Genomic DNA, 18,932 nt, shown 5'->3' with positions numbered 1-18,932 from the left:
TAGAACATGGGGATCAGCCTGCTGGCTCTGGGGAGGGATGGACTTGGAAATCTTTCCTCCATCACTTTGGTCAAGTTACTCACCCAGGTTTTGGTGTCCTTGTCTCATAAATGGGGCTATGACTGCCTGCCTCGTGAACTGTCATGAAGATAAATTGGGTAACACTGAAAGCGTTCAGCACAGTGCCCGGCAATATTAAGCACTAATAGATGATGGTTATTAACAAGCTATCAGCACCATCATCCAGGCTCCTCCCACTTCCTCAACTGCCCTTCACCACACTTCAAGGTCCCCTTCTGCTCCCTCTGATTCCTGGGGAGCCCTCAAAAGCTGCTTCTGTTCCTGGTAACTTTCCAGCCTCTGGTTCCTTGCATTTCTTGGTTCCAGCTTCCATGTGATCCTCTGAGTCAAAATAATAACTCCTCCCTTATTAACGCTAAATTGAGGGGTTTCTGTTTGTTGGGACCACAGAAGCATCCTTGGAAAGACAGGTAAATTAGAGACTTGTGGTTCTCCCCGTCCACAATGCCTCCCCAGGGTCATGGGGAGCACAGTCACTGCAGGGGGCCAAGAGAAGGTCCTGGACCACATGCACTGCTGGGTTAGGACAAAATGTAACACATGGGTGGGGCACTAAAACCTGTATCCTGTAACAAGAGAATCTAAATAAGTCCAGTCTTCACAGGTCATGAGACACCAAGCTAGGAGATTCAATGACCAAAATCCTAAGGTAAACCAAAACCAAACCAAACACTAAAAAGAAAATTTCCTTTGGATACTCCTTTTTTTTCACTGCACAAATCTTGAAATTTCATATTCTTGATAAAGAAACATTCAACCTTTGGGGACACCTGGGTGGCTCAGTCGGGTAAGCAGCCGACTCTTGATTTCAGCTCAGGTCATGTCTGGCTCCATGCTTAGCCTGGAGTCTGCTTGAGGATTCTTTCTCTCTCCCTCTGCCCCCCCCACCCCCGCCGTGCTCGTGCTCTCTCGCTCTCTCTCTCTCTCCTTTTCTCTCTAAAATAAATAAATAAATCTTAAAAAAAAAAAAAAGAAACATTCAACCTTTGAAAAAGAGGTACATTGCTAGGTGCAATACATTACCTCAAAGACGTTTCTATAATTTATTTATTTATTTATTTATTTATTTATTTATTTATTTATTTTTTAGATTTTATTTATTTATTTGACAGAGATAGAGACAGCCAGCGAGAGAGGGAACACAAGCAGGGGGAGTGGGAGAGGAAGAAGCAGGCTCATAGCGGAGGAGCCTGATGTGGGGCTCGATCCCAGAACGCCGGGATCACGCCCTGAGCCGAAGGCAGACGCTTAACTGCTGTGCCACCCAGGCGCCCCCGTTTCTATAATTTAAATATGAGACACCATTATTACAGCTGATGGGAAAACATAAAATAGGATGCTGATATACATGAAAATACCAGACCCCAATTTTGAAATATTCATTGACGTGTGCACAACAAATCTGGTGGCCTTCGAGTATCCTGCGTCTTCCTGGTTCTTACATTGTCTTAAGATGATCTTTTCCACGAGCAAAACAGAATCAATCTAAATATAATCATGGACTTCCTCCTCTCAAGGCACGATGTACCAATGAAAATGTTTTCTGATGATGTAATACTTCCAGCTCTTTTTATCCTGAAGCCCGCAGGCTCTCTTTGTGCAGAACAAACAGCAATGAAATCTCTTAGGAATCGTTTGAAAAGTGAATGGACACAGCTTTGACTATGCCTGACAACGTACAAGTCTCTTCTTATTTCTACCACCTCTCTGACATTTGACACCTTCTCCCTTGTTCCAGCATCAAGGGAAATACAATAAAACCCTGACATAATAGGAGGTCCTACGCTAGATGTCCAGCAAAGCACCTTCCACACAGCAGGCGTTCACTAAATCTTGCAAGAATGGAGCCCTTGACTCATGCTCAAGACACGGACTGGGAAAATGCCCCCAAAGTTTAAGCAGGATTCCAAAAAAGCAAAGCTCTATGAGAGATCTCACTATAGGGCGACCATGGGAACTGTCACCTCCCTTTCTCTATTCATAACCCAAAAATTGCTTTGGTCTAGTGTTTCACTCCTTTACAAATATCACAAGAAGTTCAAATGAAGCATTTCAGAGTCAGGCCAGGGATAAAAGAGATTTTATCCCAACAAAGCATAGCTGGCTAACGAGCTCCTGAACAGGTAACAGGAGAATCTGGTTTCTTCCAAATACATGGACATTTTTAATACATTCCACCTTCACTTTCATCCTCTCACAGAGCCTCGCACACAGTTGGTTCTCTTGTCAACTTTGCTGAATAATCATGAGTGTGTTACCAACAATGGGAAGTTATGACCCCAAAACAGTAACTCTTGTTTTAGTAACATTAATTTAGGCTCCAGATAGGTAGATGATTTTGTCAAAGAATGTACCTCGTTCTTCTAAGTTCCCCTTTCAATATGTATCATGAGACCCTTCTGTAAATATAAAGATATATAATATATTCAGTGTTCAGTCCTATAATAACAGTAGCTTTTAGAAAGCCCTTCAGCTCTAGGGGCGCTTAATTGTCCCACTCTTGATTTTGGCTCAGGTCGTGATCTTAGGGTTGTGAGATCAACCCCTCTGTTGGGCTCCACACTGGGCATGGAGCCTGCTTAAGATTCTCTCTTTCTCCCATCCCTCCCCACCCTGTTTACATACACATGTGCTCGCTCCCTCTCTCTCTGCAGTAAAACAAAACAAAACAAAACAAAAAAAGCCCTTTGGCTCTGAATATATGAACACACACAGAGATGTGCCACCATGATGTCAAATTTGCCAATAATTTCATATCCTCCAATGATTAGTGGTTAAAATGGTTCTGGTTTAGAAAGATAGAAAAATAATAAGGAGTAAATTCCTTAAAATTTGTGCTGGGTAAAACTAATAATTATGGCCAAAACCCCAAGAAGCTTCTATAAATACTAAAGGTTAAGAAAAGGTGATTAAAGTAGCTATCTTCAGAAATATATAGGGAAACTGGACGTAGAAGCTTTTATCCCATTAATGAAAAAAAAAATTCTGGACATAGAATAAAAGCCAATATAACCACATGAAAAATATCCTAATCTAATAATAAAAAACCCTAATGCCAGATCAAATTATGAGTCCCAATTCTTCACTCCCTGTAGTAGTGTTACATGTCTACACCCTTGCCATGGCCTATAGTAACTGGATATATTTCCCCCTTTTTGGCTTTGGAGTTGGTCACATGACTTCTTTTGGCCAACTGGAAATTAACAGGCAGAAGCTTGAAATGTGCATGAACGATTGGGTTTGCCCTTTTAGGCTCCTACAGTCTTTGTCCATAAGAACAATTTGCCTTGGATAGCCTCTAGTCCAACAAGGCTGAAAGACTGAGGAGCAGGCCTTAGATACACTCAAAGCTTGGAGCCATGTCCAGGCCAAACCAGATGAACCCCAGCTGGTCTACAGATACATGAGCAAGAAGTAAATGCTGACTGTATGCCACTGAGATCTGTATGCTTGCTTGTTACACAGCAATACCAGACCATGATAGGTCCTTATTCAATAAAGAGAAAAGTATAGCAATCAGGGAATCATGACATATTTGTTATCAATTCTGTTTCTCTTTAGCTTCATGCGAATGCTGATTAATAAAAATTTTAGAAGATCTTGAGAACAGTGTATTATAGCCTTTTTGACCAAAAATATTTTATATAGATCCACTTTTATATTTTGTCTGGATTCTCTCCTTCTATATCATATGGATAAGGAGCCAGGAACTATTAGACTTGAGGGTTGGGGGAGGGGAGGGTGATCAGGATTGGTTAATGACTCTGCTTTTGATACTGTCTTGATGTTAGGTGACCCTGCCATGTGACCCCCACTTCTTCTCAGACCTTACCACAATGTCAGATCCATGGTAGTGGCTGTCACGTTATCTTTCAAAGGTGTCAAAATATAAGTGAAGGTAGTATGTGCCCGAAAATAGCTTAGTCCACCATGACCCACACCCAAGGATTCACAACATCCCTTGAAATAACTACTGTAATTCAGGAGTCCCATGTCACAATGGTAACAGACAGGAAAGAGCGTCCAAAAAGAATATGAAAGGGGACTTTTCTTCTTTGTATCTAAAAAGAAGGAGGGTCATGAGACGCTCGAACTATTTAACCAAAAGGGACTAGCAAAAAATCCCTCTGGACTGAGAACTCTGAGTGCTGGACAGGTTATCTTTATGATTTTGTTTCATTAAGATCTTTTCCAGGCTTGGATTACCTATAGCTTCATCCTGCTCTCTAAATCCGCATTCCTATGAATTGTATCAATTAATTCCCTTTATTTCCCCTCATTACTAAATTCAAAAGGGCAAAATGAGGGAGAGGGGCAGAAAGAATCTCAGGCCAAGAGTTCATGCAAAGTCTGGGTGGTGAGCTCAGGCAAAGGCACAGACGCAATATCAGAGTCTCAACTCCGGTAAAAGCAACAGCGTCAACTTTTCACTGGCCCCTCTCTACTTCTCGAAAGCACTTGCTTAGCAGAGAACAGCTTTTCTTCTATTCCAGAAGTCAGCTGGAAGTACTGAAAGAAAGAGTTTTATCCAAGGTTTTAACTAACTACCGTCTTGCTATTATCAATCCCATATTTTAACCAGCATGAGAAAAGTTGTTATCAGCCATGTTGTCTTTCACTGTTGAGAACTTTTGTGCCTTGAACAAGGAACAAAGTCAAACTTCTAAGTCGATCTCTAACGTCCCATGTGCCCTACACAAAGAGCTCAACCAAATTCCTCAAACCAGGATCCCTTCCCCCTTTCATTAGGCAAGTAGAAATGGTCCAACTCAATCACCCAGATATATGTAAGCAAGACTGTGGAGAAGGGCAGTCTTTTCTATTCCAGTTTAATGAGGACCTAGATTAGGACACTCCTGTTTTGACCTCGAATCAGTTTCAGATCAATTTCTCAATTTAAAAATATAAGTTTCTTTTCTTTCAATTACTGAATCTTCATTACATATTCCAGGCCTGGTGCAGCCACGAAAAGCCCTTTAAAGGAAGATGATTTCATTTCAACTTAGCTTCCGGGGGGGGGGGGGGAAGTATTTAAATGCACAATTTATTCAAAATACGCATCCATTTCTGACTTGAGGATGTTTAGCTTGATAAGCTTTGGAATTCAGACAGTTTTCTTTCCATAGCAGATGACTCTTGAGTCATGACTGAAAATATCATCACTCATTTTAATAAAGATAATGACAACTGACCAAAAAAATTTAGGCAAACATCAAGATAGAGATCTGAAAAAAAAAAATGTGTATTCAGTGGAAGTAAAAATACTATTCAAAACCTAAAACTTGCAGATCAGGAGAAATGAATACTGGAAGCACTTCTTGTGTTTTAAATGACATTAGATGGCTCTGAAAGTTAGCGTTTAAAAATACTCTCTAAGAATCCAAGCCAAATGACTACAGGATTATAAGTTCTCTCTCCCAGTTGTTCAGGTATTAAAAACAGGCACAAGTAAGAACAGCCTTCAAACAAACTAATAAATAGCACACGAGCAGTGCAATCTACCCAATGAGGATCCCATATCATGCACTTTTGCCTCCCTTTACCAGGTACCTCTAAATACTTACATCATTGCCCCCCTCATTTCCCTCCCTCCTGCACGCTTTCTCTCCTTTAAAAAAATGAGAAAGGAAGCATGACTAAACTGACAGTGAAGGGCACACTCTTGGGCTCTTCCTTTAGAACCAATCCTCTCACTGCTGGAGGCATGGGTGCTGCCTAGAAGTCAGCTTCCATGCTGGCATCTGGCATTTGCCCAGGTTCCCCTCTCTCCCCAGACAGAATCCTGCCCCCCCAAGACAGTGCAGACTGGCCCCCAGCAGCCGGGCGGCAGGCCCGAGGTGCTGTCTGCTGGACGGAAGCAGTCGTGCCTGGCCACAGAGCTCTCCCTCCCCCACAGGGTCATGCCTACCTGTTCTCAAAACAAAACCAAACAAGAGAAAACCAAGCTGCTCACTCTTCGCAGCAGTCCCAAGGCAGAACCAACGTAAATGCCCATCCACGGGTGACCAGACAACTGAAATGTGGTATATCCAAGGAATGGAAATTTTTCAGCCATAAAAAGGAATGAGGGACTAACACCCGCTACAAAAAGAATGAGCCTTAAAAACATAATGCTGACTGAAAGAAGCCAGACACAATAAGGCCGCGTGTTATATGGTTTGTGGGAACAATCTAGAAGAAGGCAAATCCATGGAGACAGAAAGCAGACTTGTGGTTGCCAGGAGCTGGAGGGAAGGCGGATGGGGCTTCCTTTTCAGGTGAGGAAATATTCTGGAACTCAACAGTAGTGATGGCTGCCGGACACAGTGAAGGTACTAAAGGTCACTCATGGTAAATTGTGGCTTTTACCACAATTAAAAAAAAAAAATTAACAAAAACCAAACTGCTGCTTCCCTCGTCACAGATTCATTTCTCTCCACGCACCCACTGCCAGTATTTTCAAATATGTGGTTCACACTACCCACCTGCATTTTCTTAGCCCTCATTTTATCTGTAAGCCCCTTAATCTGGTTTTTCATTCCAAAAAGTCTCTGCCTCCTCCAAACATATAAACAAAAGCATGGGGAACTATTTTTAAAGTTCTCCACAAACAATCATATTTTTATCCAATCCGGTGGCCTTCCTCAGTGCCCTTAGAATACCACATACAGCCTCCTCCTTGAAACACTCTCTGGCCCTGACCTCCAAGCATGGTGTCTTCAAGACCCTTCTCGACCATCTTGACCATGTGTTCCCTTTCCAAGCTCTTATTCCTACTTGCCCAGTAGGAACATTCTGGGCTCCCTGTCCCGTCTGGTGCTTCACTGACTCGACCAACTCTGGCTGGCACCTCAAGCCTCCTTGTTTCCCCCCACAAACTGGGGTCACCCTGCACTTCTTCAGCGGACGGAGATGTAAGTTGGCAAACACACCCTCAACGCTTTCTAACAAAGGTAGTTCTTTCACATACAAGGAACACGGTTTCCTATTGTGCTGTAATGAATTACCGAAACTGGCGGCAGAAAACCACACATTTATCATCCTACAGTTCTGGTGATCAGAATCTGAAGTCGGTCTGCTGGGCCGCATTGTTTCTAGAAGCATGGGGGGAGAATCTGTTTCCTGGCCTCTTCCACTTTTCAGGGGCTGCTTGCATTCCTTGACTCATGGCCCTGGGCTCCGTCCTCAAAGCCAACAGCACAGCATCTGTCTCCTCTCTGGCCACCTCTCTCCCTCTTACAGAGACCCTTGTGAATACAGTGGCCCAGCTGGGTCATCCAGGATCCTCTCCCCATCTTAAAGACCCTTAACTTAATCATATCTGCAAAGTCTCCTTTGCTGTGTAAGGAACACAGTCACCCCACAAGTTCTGGGCATTAGGGGGTGGACATCTTTGGTAGTGGTGGGGAAAGAGGGCGGCATGTGGTCTATCACAAACACTCCCAGGTCCTGAGGACAACCTCTGGCAGCCACTTCTGTATGTTTTCCAACCAAGCAGGGACCTTCACCCTCAATGGTTTATGGGTCAGTTCGTGCCTAGCGGTCAACCACGTACCAAGAAGTCTTCTCTCCCCACAAGAGCAAATGAAGCAATTTTCTGGGGTTCCCTATTCAAGGTTACTTAGATCCGGGTGTGAGGGGGTTGGGGGAGGAATCTGTGCATTTCATTTCCAAGAGGGGAGAAAGTTCTAAGTCAGGGACAGGTGAGAGGGGTGGAGACTCTGGGGAACGCATAATGCAGATCACACGGAAGACTTCAAGAGACGTTAGAAATAAGCAGTAAAAGGGTGATGAACTCAGAGTGGTTTGGGCTGGTTTGTATGTGAATGTCCTCCTCACCCAGTCTGTCCTGTCCCCATGGATGCATCCCTGTCACTACTCTTTACCCTTATATTTTAACACAGGAGGAGCGGAAACAATGAACAGGGGCATCTATCCATGCATATACGTGTACACATACACACGTTTAACCTTTCACTGGATTTTCTTCCTGAAACTGGAGCGACGCAAATGTTTTTGCCCTGAAATGTGCAAGTACTGAGCACAGGGCAGCCACACGGCCAAGTCTCAACAGCCACCATGTTATTCTTAGCTTCTGGGACACATGGAGGTCCCTTCCCTCCCACGCCCTCTAGTGGCGGCCAGCGCGAGAACAGTACCACGTGGCCAGAACATCATTATACACTAGGTCTCAGCCCGTTTTGGTACAGATTTTACAGACACTTTGAAACATACAGTATTCTGCCAAAGAAACTATTCACTTTATCTGTTAAGCATTTACCTTTTTTCTTTTTGTGATGTTTAGTAGTGCCATATAGTAAACTCAGAAACTCAAAGAAGCAGCGGACAGTCTGGTAAAAGAAAATGCCCAAAGTCCAGTAAAAAAAAAACAACATATTTAAAAAACTGTGGTATCATCACATGGTGGAATATTTTTATACAGCCACAGCCCAGGACAAACCACAGCTATACGTGGCAACATGGATTAATCTTTTTAAAAATGTTTAGTGGTAAGACATTAGTTCTAGAAGACTACATAAATATGGTACCATTTTTATAGACTTCAAAAAAAATCTTAGGAATACATGTATATGTAATTTCAATACATATGTACACACATATACATATATACCATTTTTTTTAAAGCAATGGAATGAAGACCACAAAATTCAGGATCATTCTTGCCTTTGGCACAAGGAGGCGGCAGGATAGGAAGGTAAGGGAGAGACAGTAGCATCGTCCTGTCTGGGGGAAAGGCTCATTTATATTCATTTTATTATAATGTCTACAACTTACATGTATGGTATATTCTTCAATATATCAAATATTATCATTAAAATACAATTAAGGAATACATATAGGTAAGTAGATTGATAGACTGATAACTGATAGACGGACAGCTAGACAGAGGGACCAACCCGGGGGTGGGTTGTGCAGAAGAGAACACGAGGTCTTCTCAGCTCCATTTCTGTTTGAATTGCCTGAAGACTATAGTTTGGAGCATAAGGATAGAGCTGTCAATCCTAGTCTGGGTGCTATACAATTAGTTTCCAAATTTTACTGAAGTAAAAGCTCTTGGAGCATGCCTCAGTCACGAGAAGAGGCAGTGAGGCCCTTCCCTTGTACGTGGAGGCTCAGCCTTGGGCCAGCAGCAGAGCCTCAGAAAGGAAGAATTCAAGAATTTTATCCCACCCCTTGGACACCACCTGACCTTGGAAATGAATAATTTCCATGTATTACTTAATAACACATTAATACTTTTTCTTCACCCCAATCCTATGAAACTTAGTGTCAAGTGGCCCTTGGTCTGATCAGGCCCACCCTCCACCCCCCACAAAGCCTCTGACTTATTTCTGAGGCTCCAGCCTTCCTTAGAACCCAGCTGCTTCTCTGGACGTCGGCCCTGACCTCTGTTTCCAATGACGGGGCTGTGCCAGTCTCTCTCCTGGTAACTAGACCCTGTCTCTGGGCGGCAGCTCTGCAGTCAGAGCCGTTAGGCAGTGGGAGCCGTGCTGCCTGTGGACCTCCCTGTGTCACCTCCAACAGCCACAGTCACACACCTCATCCCACCTGATGGGACGCTCCTCCCTTCATGGTCTCTCTTCATGATAAAAGCTACCATGTTCATTACAAAAAGAGAAATGTAATACGGGTAAACAAAATCAAGAAGATAAAAACCACCTGGCTTCCCCTCACACAGCGATACCACATGTGTGCCAGCATATAATTACAGTGCATATTATACCTTCCTGCACTTATATAAATGTATAGTTTTTTGGTTTTTTTTTTTTTACACAATTAGCCATAAAGGGTAAATTTTCAGATTGCTAAATACTCTTTTATAACATGATCTTAATGAACTGCATAATATTCTATTTATTCCAGTTACTATGACTGCACTAAAAAAAAAACTTACTGGCACAAAGTTTTTTAAAAATCACCCTCATATATAGCTCCTGCCTCAGGGCCTTTGCACTTGCTGTTCCCTCTGCCTAAAACCTCTTTATCCAGACATGATTCATAACCTCACCTCCTAGAATTTGCTCAAAATCTTCAGTCAAGCCTTTCCTGAGCACTTTATTACAACCTGGCCTTCCCTGCCCACCCATACACCCCTAAACCCCTCTTCTGCTTTTGTTTCCTTAAACATGGTTCACATGTAACATTATGTGGTATATTAATTTTTCCGGCTCACTCACTAGAATATGAGTTCCATGAGGACAGAACGGTGTGTCTTCTTCCATAAGTGCCTAGAAATACTGGCACTAAAGGCACTCAATAAATGTTTGTTGAAAGGAGGGATGATGAACAAACAGACATGTAATTTTATGAAAAGACGGGAAGAAAACAAGCAAAATTGAAAGTGAGTTTAATTTCTGGGTGATGGATTTATAAGGGATTTAGGTTTTCTTCTTCATAAGTTTCCTATATTTTCAGTTTTCAATAGCATGTATTACTTTTAAAGTCGGGGGTGGGAAAGATATTTTAAATACTACTAGGCAAATAGGACTATAAATAACCATGCTTGGGAACAGTAAAGAAAGAAAGACAAAGGGGGGAGAGATAGAAAAAAAGAACCAGAGAGACAATGAGAATGAGAAAAAAAAAAAAAAAAAGACCAAAACAGAAAGAGACAAAAAGAGAGGCAGAGAGAGACCAAGATAGAAAGACACAGAGGCAGGGAAAAAAAAGAAAAGAAAGAAAAGTAAAGAAACAAAGAGAGGCAGACAGAAACTTCCAATTATCTCTGAAGTCTTAATTTATATTCAAATGATCACAACATAGGCCAGGGTAAGTTATAAGAAATGTTAACCACTACTCATGCTTTCTCTGGTTTTTTAAATCCAATGAAGCAAGAATGCTATTAGGTAACATTAATTAGTCTAGCTTAGTTTTTTAAATACATTTATAAAAGAACCACATTTTCAAATCCTCAATAACTCAGGATCTATGACCTAACCAAACCTAATGAGCATGGGGTTAGGAGAAACTGAAACATGGATGAAAATGATGGGAGTCGGAGTTTTCCTTTGTTATCAAGGGGCTGTAAGGACTCAAGGTGCTGCCGTGGGAAATGGCGATGTACACACACTTTTAATTACGCAAAGATAAAGGAGCTCTAAAATAATTTTTAAAGTGGGGGTGAAGGAACTCACATTAAATAAGATTATTATGGAATTACATTGATTTAAAGGAATGTCAAAAACTATCAAACAAAAAATTATAAATTATAGTAAAACATAATATTGCGGGCTTTTCACTTAAGGAGCCTTGAGTTTTAAGTCATTTAGGGCTCACCTAAGGGCTACTGCTCCCAGACCCAGACAGCCTGATCCCTGGCTTTCTGTCCATGTTTTGACCTGATAACTCTGCTTGGATCTAAAGAGACTATGTTACTCATGAAAGGAATATGCAGCCAGCAACAGGTCTAATCATTGATTGCCCTTGTCAGCGAAGCCAGTGGGCTATGAAAAGCACTTCCTGTTTGGCTTTATTTTTAATGCTTTGGGAAATGTATCCGATCGGTCGGTCATAAGGATCCATGTCAATTTCAGGGCAAGCTTTTCTCTTGAACTCATGGTCTAGAGACGTGCTGCGCTTCAGTTTGCAGACTCCTGAGCGACAAGGACAGCCCCCAGATGTCTAGCAGGAGGCATTTTCAAAAACCCGTCAATAATTTTCTATGGAGGTACACCACTCATGGTGAAGAGAGAAGCAGCAGAATTCTCCCTACCACTGTCCTCCACACTAGCTTCAAAAACTGCTTACAGTCCTTTGTTCCAGACTTGTCTTCAAACTGTTCTAATTTTCAAAGCACAACTTTAAAAAATGAATACAACAGATTGGAATCCGGATGAAGAACTTAGAGAAACTTTCAGACCAAGTCTCAGCAGCTCTGGCTGAGAGCTCGCCATCTATCATTCACTGAATGGGGCTGTTCTTTCCCGACAGAGAGGAAGAAAGGGGCTTTGACTCTCCATTGTGCAGTACAGGACTACAGAATAGTGCTCAATTATTATTTTTTGGGGAAAAAAAAAGCAATAAAAGCCTATTTGGATTTTTATTTTGGCAGGGTAGAGATCTGAATACTGTTCCTCTCCCAGGCCAGCCCAGACATCTTCAGCCAAAGACTTACTCAAGTTTGGGTATGTTTATGCTAAAATCCAGCAGATTCTGATTTTAAGGGAATATTTTTTCTAAAAGTAAATAATTTTTCCCCATTTAATTCAATCAAATATATCCTTCACAGTAAAATTTTCTTTTAAAACTCATGGAGATGTGGTTCCTGTCTACAGTTCTGGCTGAAATTAAATTGAAAAAAAAAAACCACGTCTTTCAAATATAATGCCTTATGACAAAGGTACAAGGACAAGGTTACAAAATACAAGTTGCAAGGTGACTTTTAGACGCATTCAAAAATGCTCAAGCTGTAAAGTCGACTAGTTTCAATGCACAAGTCAAAAAACCTTGCTGTGCCTAACAGCAAAGAAAGGACACTTTTTAAGATACCACGTGACTATGCAAGGCTTTTTACTTCATAATTCACCTTGTCAATGTAATTTTGATGAATAAGGATGATTCAAAAATACTGAAAATGCAGTTTTCACACTAAATTCTATTCCTCAGAGGAGACAATTTAGCAAATGCTAGATGACTTTTCACTTTTAACAGAGACATAATGTCGTGCTCAAGGATTTAATTAATTAGACATCCCCGACTTAAATGCTCCAATTTGTTCTGGGCATATGATCTGGGGCAAGCTCAGGACTTGGGTTTTACAACCAAAGATTCTTGGCTCCTTTTCCCCAGAAAAAAATAGAACCAGCGAGAATGCTGTGACTGGCAGTTATCAGGAAGCTGACAAGGCAGAAGGGCATTTTATCCCATGAAGTGGGGCCACACAGCTATTTCTCCAGAGAGCAGTGAGACAGAGAGAAGCCGACACCCTGCCATTTGACCAAGATAGAGGCAAAAAGCTCACAACTCTTGCTAATCCCTGCTGGCTCTAGAAACATTGACTGTTAATTCTCTGCTATGCCTCTGAAGAGTCAACTCCAGGTAAGGCAAAGAAGATCTGATGTCCTCATGAATCACTGGAAAGCCACTCCCCGATTCCCATGAAGGACATCCTGCTAGAGGCTTCGAGATTCCAGGGACACCTGTTAGAAAATCCCAGAGCTCTCAGCTATAATTTCCAAACTCTTCAGTTGCTACGAAAAAAAAAAAGGCATTTTCTGTACATTGGCACTAAACAATAAAACGAGATTTTTGATGAAAATTTTGAGGAGAAGAGCTCATCTGGTTATAACATACCCAAGTATTAAAGAAGTCTGTAAAGAAATTTTGAATGATCGGGATATATGCAAGTGAAATTACTTCTGTCAAATTTATATTTAGAAAAGCCTGGCCAAAATGAAAACAATTTTATGTTTTTAAAAGGCAGTGTGCACAATGTCTCCTTTGTTAACACGAGATTTTATTCAGTCAGCTGCCAGAGTCACGTGCAGAAATAAAAAACTCTTAGGACACTAAGGGTCAGGTTGCATTTCAATACTCGGAATGAGCCATAAGAGATGTTAATTTGGTTCAGTTGACAGACTGCTCTGTGTACTATCCTGTCCAGGTTGTAGGGTTAGTGACTTACTGTTTATTAAAGAAATAGGTCATGCATGAGCCCTTCTCAGAACTTACCCACTGTGAACCACAATTTCACAAAATCAACTTTCTACCTACAAAAAAATCGATATATGAGTAGCATCTAATTAAAATTAACCAACTTTTATTACTGATGACCACATCAGAAATTAGATGCTGGCTTTATTGTTATTCACCAGTATAACCCAGTGAACTTCATCAACAGCCTTTAAATGCCCAGAGAAGCGACACATATACATAAGTGCACGGCCCCATCTTCATGCTAAATTGTGAGGGAAATACTTTCAGCTAAGCCGACAGAAGCACAGTTTCCAAAGAGTAAGTAACAGTCTGTGAAGTAAGCCCTCAGACTATAGAGAAGGAAGGAGATCCTTTTTATTCTCCAGCTTCACTGAGACACAGTTGACATATAATATTGTATCAATTTACCCCGTACGATATGAGCATTTGATACACACGTAAATTGTGACATGACTGTCACACAGAGAGATAACATATACTCCACCTCACATAACTCCCATTTTGTTGGGGTGGTGGTGACAACACAGGTCTACTCTCTTAGCAACTTCCAAGTATATAATAGAACATTGCTAACCAGAGCGGCCATGCCATACCTTAGATCCCCAGGACTCATTGGCCTTATGGCTGCAAGTGGATGCCCACCCTTTGGCCAACATCTCCTCATTTCCCTCCCCTCCCAGCCCCTGGCAACTACCAGTCTCCTCTCCCGTTTTTACCAGCAGCTTCTTTAGATGCCACATGTAAGTGAGATCATACGGTATTTGTCTTTCTCTGACTTATGTCACTTAGCAATAATGGCCTCCAGCTTCATCCATATCATCACAAATAGCATAATTTCCTTCTTTTGGTATGGCTAAATGATATTCCATTGTATGTATGTACCTATGTATCCGTTGGTCCACTGCTGGACACTTGGGCTGTTTCCATGTCTTGGCTGTTGGGAACAGTGCTGCAGTAAACACAAGTGCAGGCATCAGTTTGCGACAGTGATGTCCTTTCCTTCGGTAAATACCCAGCAGCGGGCTCGCTGGATCACAGGGGAGTTCTATTTTTAAGTTTTTAGGAATCTCCATCCTTTTTTGCATAGCGGCTACACCAATTTACATTCCCACCAACAGTGCACAAGGGTTCCCTTTGCAAGGAGGGCCTTTTCCATTTAAAAGCTTCACAATGGCTTTATGAAGACAGAATGGTCCATTATTTGTTTCACCTTTTTACAGTGAATGTAATGATCTTTAAACGAAGCAATTAAAGCCCCACAGAGAGAAGGCCTGGCTCATTCTGAGATTGAGAAAGGACAAACGAGCCAGGGAAGTGGAAAGACCCTGATCCCACACGGCTCACGTGAGCAAAACAGCACCTTTGCCTCCGAAGATCCTCTCATACAGCACTGTATTTTGTCCTTCAAATAAGGTAGTTTTGAATTTTTCAACGTGCAAAACACAAGTACTACCCAGTACCAGACACCAAGAATCACTGTAAGCAACATACCGAATCAAAGAAATTAGACGAATAAATATTGTAATTTCACATCTCCACAATGAATAGAGAACAGAATACAATTACACGGGAGAAACTGCGGCGAACTCAGCCATCAGAAAGAATGAAATCTTGCCATTTGCCACAACACGGATGGAGTTGGAGGGTATTATGTTAAGCAAAATAAGGCAATGAGAGAAAGACTGGTATCATGATTTCACTCAAACGTGGATTTAAGAAACAAAACAGATGAACACAGGGGAAGGGAAATTAAAAAAGAGGGAGAAAATTGTAAGAGACTCTTAACTACAGAGTTAAGGGAGGTGGGTGGGGGGCATGGGCTAGATGGGTGATGGGTATTAAGGGCACTTGTTTTGATAAGCACTTATATGTAAGTGATAAATCACTAAATTCTACTCCTGAAACCAACATCACACTATATGTTCACTAGCTAGAATTTAAATAAAAATTTGCAAAAAAAGAATTGCGGTGAAAAAATACTGGAAGTATCCCTTCTACTGTGGATTAAATCCCTCTGAAAGAGTCACTGGCCAAACAAAAGGTAAAAAGATAACAAAATGAAAGAAACGGGAATGATTCTTTGATCCCACTTCGGATCACCAGCTACAATCCTGGTCCCAATTCTGACACAGGGTGAGGGGGGCAGGAGGGGGACCCTCCCCACACCACCCAGCAATTCTAGGTCACCAGATGAGTGGTCTACAATTCAATTAGATTCTGACATTATCTACCTGGAGATAGTGTCAGACCCCCCAGGTTATGGCTCAGCCCTACAAGACTGTCCCCTCCCCCACTTCAGATGCCAATTGCAACCCAGGCTGTCACTGTGCTTCTATAGATTGGAGGTTCCAACAAGCCCCTCCCTTGAGTCCCATTAATTGGCTCCAGCAGCTCCCAGAACTCAAACATTTTACTTAGTAGATTACAGGTTCCTTACAAAAGATGTAACTCAGAAACACCCAGCTGGAAGAGAAGCATAGTGCAAGCATAGGGCAAGGTATGGAGAAAGAGTGGGGAGCTTACATGCCCTCCCCAAGTGTGCTGCTCCCCCATAGATCATGTGTCCACCCACCTGGAAGCTTTCCAAACACTGTCCTTTTGGGTTTTTATGGAGGCTTCATTACACAGGCATGACTGATTAAATCATTGGCCATTGGTGACTGATACAACCTCCAGCCCCTCTCTCTTCCCCAGAGAAGGGGAGCAGGACTGAAAGTTCCAACTCTCTAATCACAAGGTTGGTTCCCCTGTCAACCAGCCCCCATCCTTAGGAGCAGTAGAAAAGCCACCTCAGAGGGGAGGGGGCTGGGGGAATGGGATAGACCGGTGATAGGTAGTAAGGAGGGCACGTATTGCATGGTGCACTGGGTGTTATACGCAACTAATGAATCATCAAACTTTACATAAGAAACCAGGGATGTACTGTATGGTGACTAACATAATATAATAAAAAAACATTAAAAAAAAAAGAAAGAAAAGCCACCTCATTAACGAAACAAAAGACACCTTTCTCTCAACAGTTAGGAAATTGCAAAGGTTTTAGTGACTCTGCCAGAAACTTGGTGACAAAGGCCAAATCCATATTCTTATGAATCACAATGTCTCAAACATACAGATCCCTCAAATTGCATTATAGACTTTTTAGGGCTGGACCCTTCCATTTGAAAACTCCTCAATCAGCAGATGAGAAAGACTGAGGCCAAGACAGAAGTGACCTTGGCAAGATCATTAGCTGTGCGGTTGGGACCAGGATGGAAGATTAGTTGTAGCTGAATATATATCTAGGTAATTGTGAGGTGAATGAGACCCTCCCTTAAAAAGGTTACTTCCGGGGCACCTGGGTGGCACAGTTGGTTAAGCAACTGACTCTTGGTTTTGGCTCAGGGTGTGATCTCAGGATCATGAGATTGACCCCTGCATCAGGCTCCTCACTTAGCAGAAGTCTGCTTGAGATTCTCTCTCCCTCTCCTTCTGCCCCTTCCCCTGCTACTGTGCTCACTCTCTCTCCATCTCACTGAAATAAATAAATTTAAAAAAAAAGTTATTTCCATTATCATGCTTTCTCTGGGGGCACATGAGCAAAGTAGTGAAATACTATAAATCTAAAAAAAGCTATATTATAAGGAGCTACTCACTTCCCGACCAGACCCAGCATTGATAAAGTGAGTTCCTTGCTCCTGCTGTGCTCACTAATATTTTTTCCAAATCATTATCAAACACTCAAACAGCTTCAAAACAGGCAACTTGTGGGTAGGTTAGAAGGGCTTGAACAGCAAGGGCTCTAGAAAAGCAGGCAATTGGTACCTTCACCAGTCAAAAAAAGTACCAGTAAATCACAAAGTGATTTTTTAAATTCCTTTGAAATTACACTAGCTCACTGTGTCACATCATCCCCTTAACCAAAATGAAGGAGCAAGCTCAATTTCTTCACTTGCACAGGAAGCTTAGACACTTGCCCAAGGAGGTCCAGTGTGTCTGTGGCAGGCAGGACTAGAACCCAAGCCCCGTACTGCCAGGCCAGCCAGGGGTGGGTCTGTGTCTTAGAGGAGCCTACATGCCACAAGGGCACCACCGTTAACCAATTTCAAATCACTCTCTCTGCTCCTGTTCTTAGCAACAGCCTTCTGATCTAAATTTGATTTCCCAAGCAGACTCCCCCACTTAAAATAACCAACTTGGAGAACCTGACAAGCATTACTTTGGCCAGGTGGTCAAGGTTAACACCATAAGTGATAAATCACATCAATGGGAGGTACCCTTAATACAGTGTGATGACAATGACACTTAACCTCTGTGCTCTTCTTCCCCAAACCCATAACCGCAGTCTAGTCATAAGAAAAACACCAAATTCTAATAAAGGGACATCCTACAATGTACCTGACTAGTACTCCTCAAAACTGTCGAGGTCAACAAAAATAAGAAAAGTCTGAGAAACTGTCATAGCCGAGAGGGGAGCCTAAGGAGTTATGTCTGTGAAATGCATTGTGGAATCCTGGGTGGGATCCTAGAACAAAAAAAGGACATCAGGCGAAAACTAGGGAAATCTGCACATAGCACGGACTTCTGGCTAAGAAGGAGATCTTGACAATGGGCTCATTAATTGTGACAATGTGCGGTGGTAATGTAATATTACTATATGAAGAGAAGAAAGGTAGGGGACGTACTATCTGTATATGGAAACTCTATCTTCTCAATTTTCTGTAAATCTCAACTGTTCTATAACAGAAAGTCAATTTTAAAGAAGGAGAGAACCACTGATGGATTTAAATCCGCTGGACATCTTGGAGCCTCTGTCACCTACCTCTTGTTAGTGATAACATCGAAAAAAAAAAAAAAAACCTATTTCCTTACCTTTCACTGAGGCTTCTCCACAACTGTGCACCTGTAATAAGGAGAGGCAAAAAGCAAAACATTAATGGAGGTGTTTTTCTCTTGAGGCATTTCTCAACTTAGAAATATCCTGAGCTCTTTAACGTGACATGCTCAGGGGCACCTGGGTGGCTCAGGTCATGATCCCAGGACCTGATCGAGTCCCACATTGGACTCCCTGCTCAGCAGGGAGTCTACTTTCCCTCTCCTTCTGCCCCTCCCCCAGGCTCGTGCACGTGCATGCTCTCTCTCTCAAATAAATCACTAAATCTTTAAAAAATGAAATCCTTAGATATTTAAACTCTAGGAATTATCAAACCATTCAG

General features: G+C 42.1%; 1 protein-coding gene across 3 annotated transcripts in view; it reads right to left on the bottom strand.

Moving 5' to 3' along the window:
* RETREG1 (reticulophagy regulator 1) overlaps positions 1-18,932 on the bottom strand; it is a 124,930-nt gene that overhangs the window by 68,831 nt on the left and 37,167 nt on the right. For all 3 annotated transcript variants that reach the window (XM_045787167.2, XM_045787165.2, XM_045787166.2), the window contains exon 3: positions 18,589-18,619. In XM_045787167.2, the coding sequence (XP_045643123.2) occupies positions 18,589-18,619 (31 nt within the window). The remainder of the gene's footprint in view (positions 1-18,588; positions 18,620-18,932) is intronic.

The sequence above is a fragment of the Ursus americanus genome, chromosome 15 (genome assembly GCF_024610735.1).
Source record: "Ursus americanus isolate L20-20 chromosome 15, mUrsAme1.1.p, whole genome shotgun sequence".
NCBI lineage: Eukaryota > Metazoa > Chordata > Mammalia > Carnivora > Ursidae > Ursus > Ursus americanus.
This window is presented reverse-complemented; position numbering and strand designations above follow the sequence as displayed.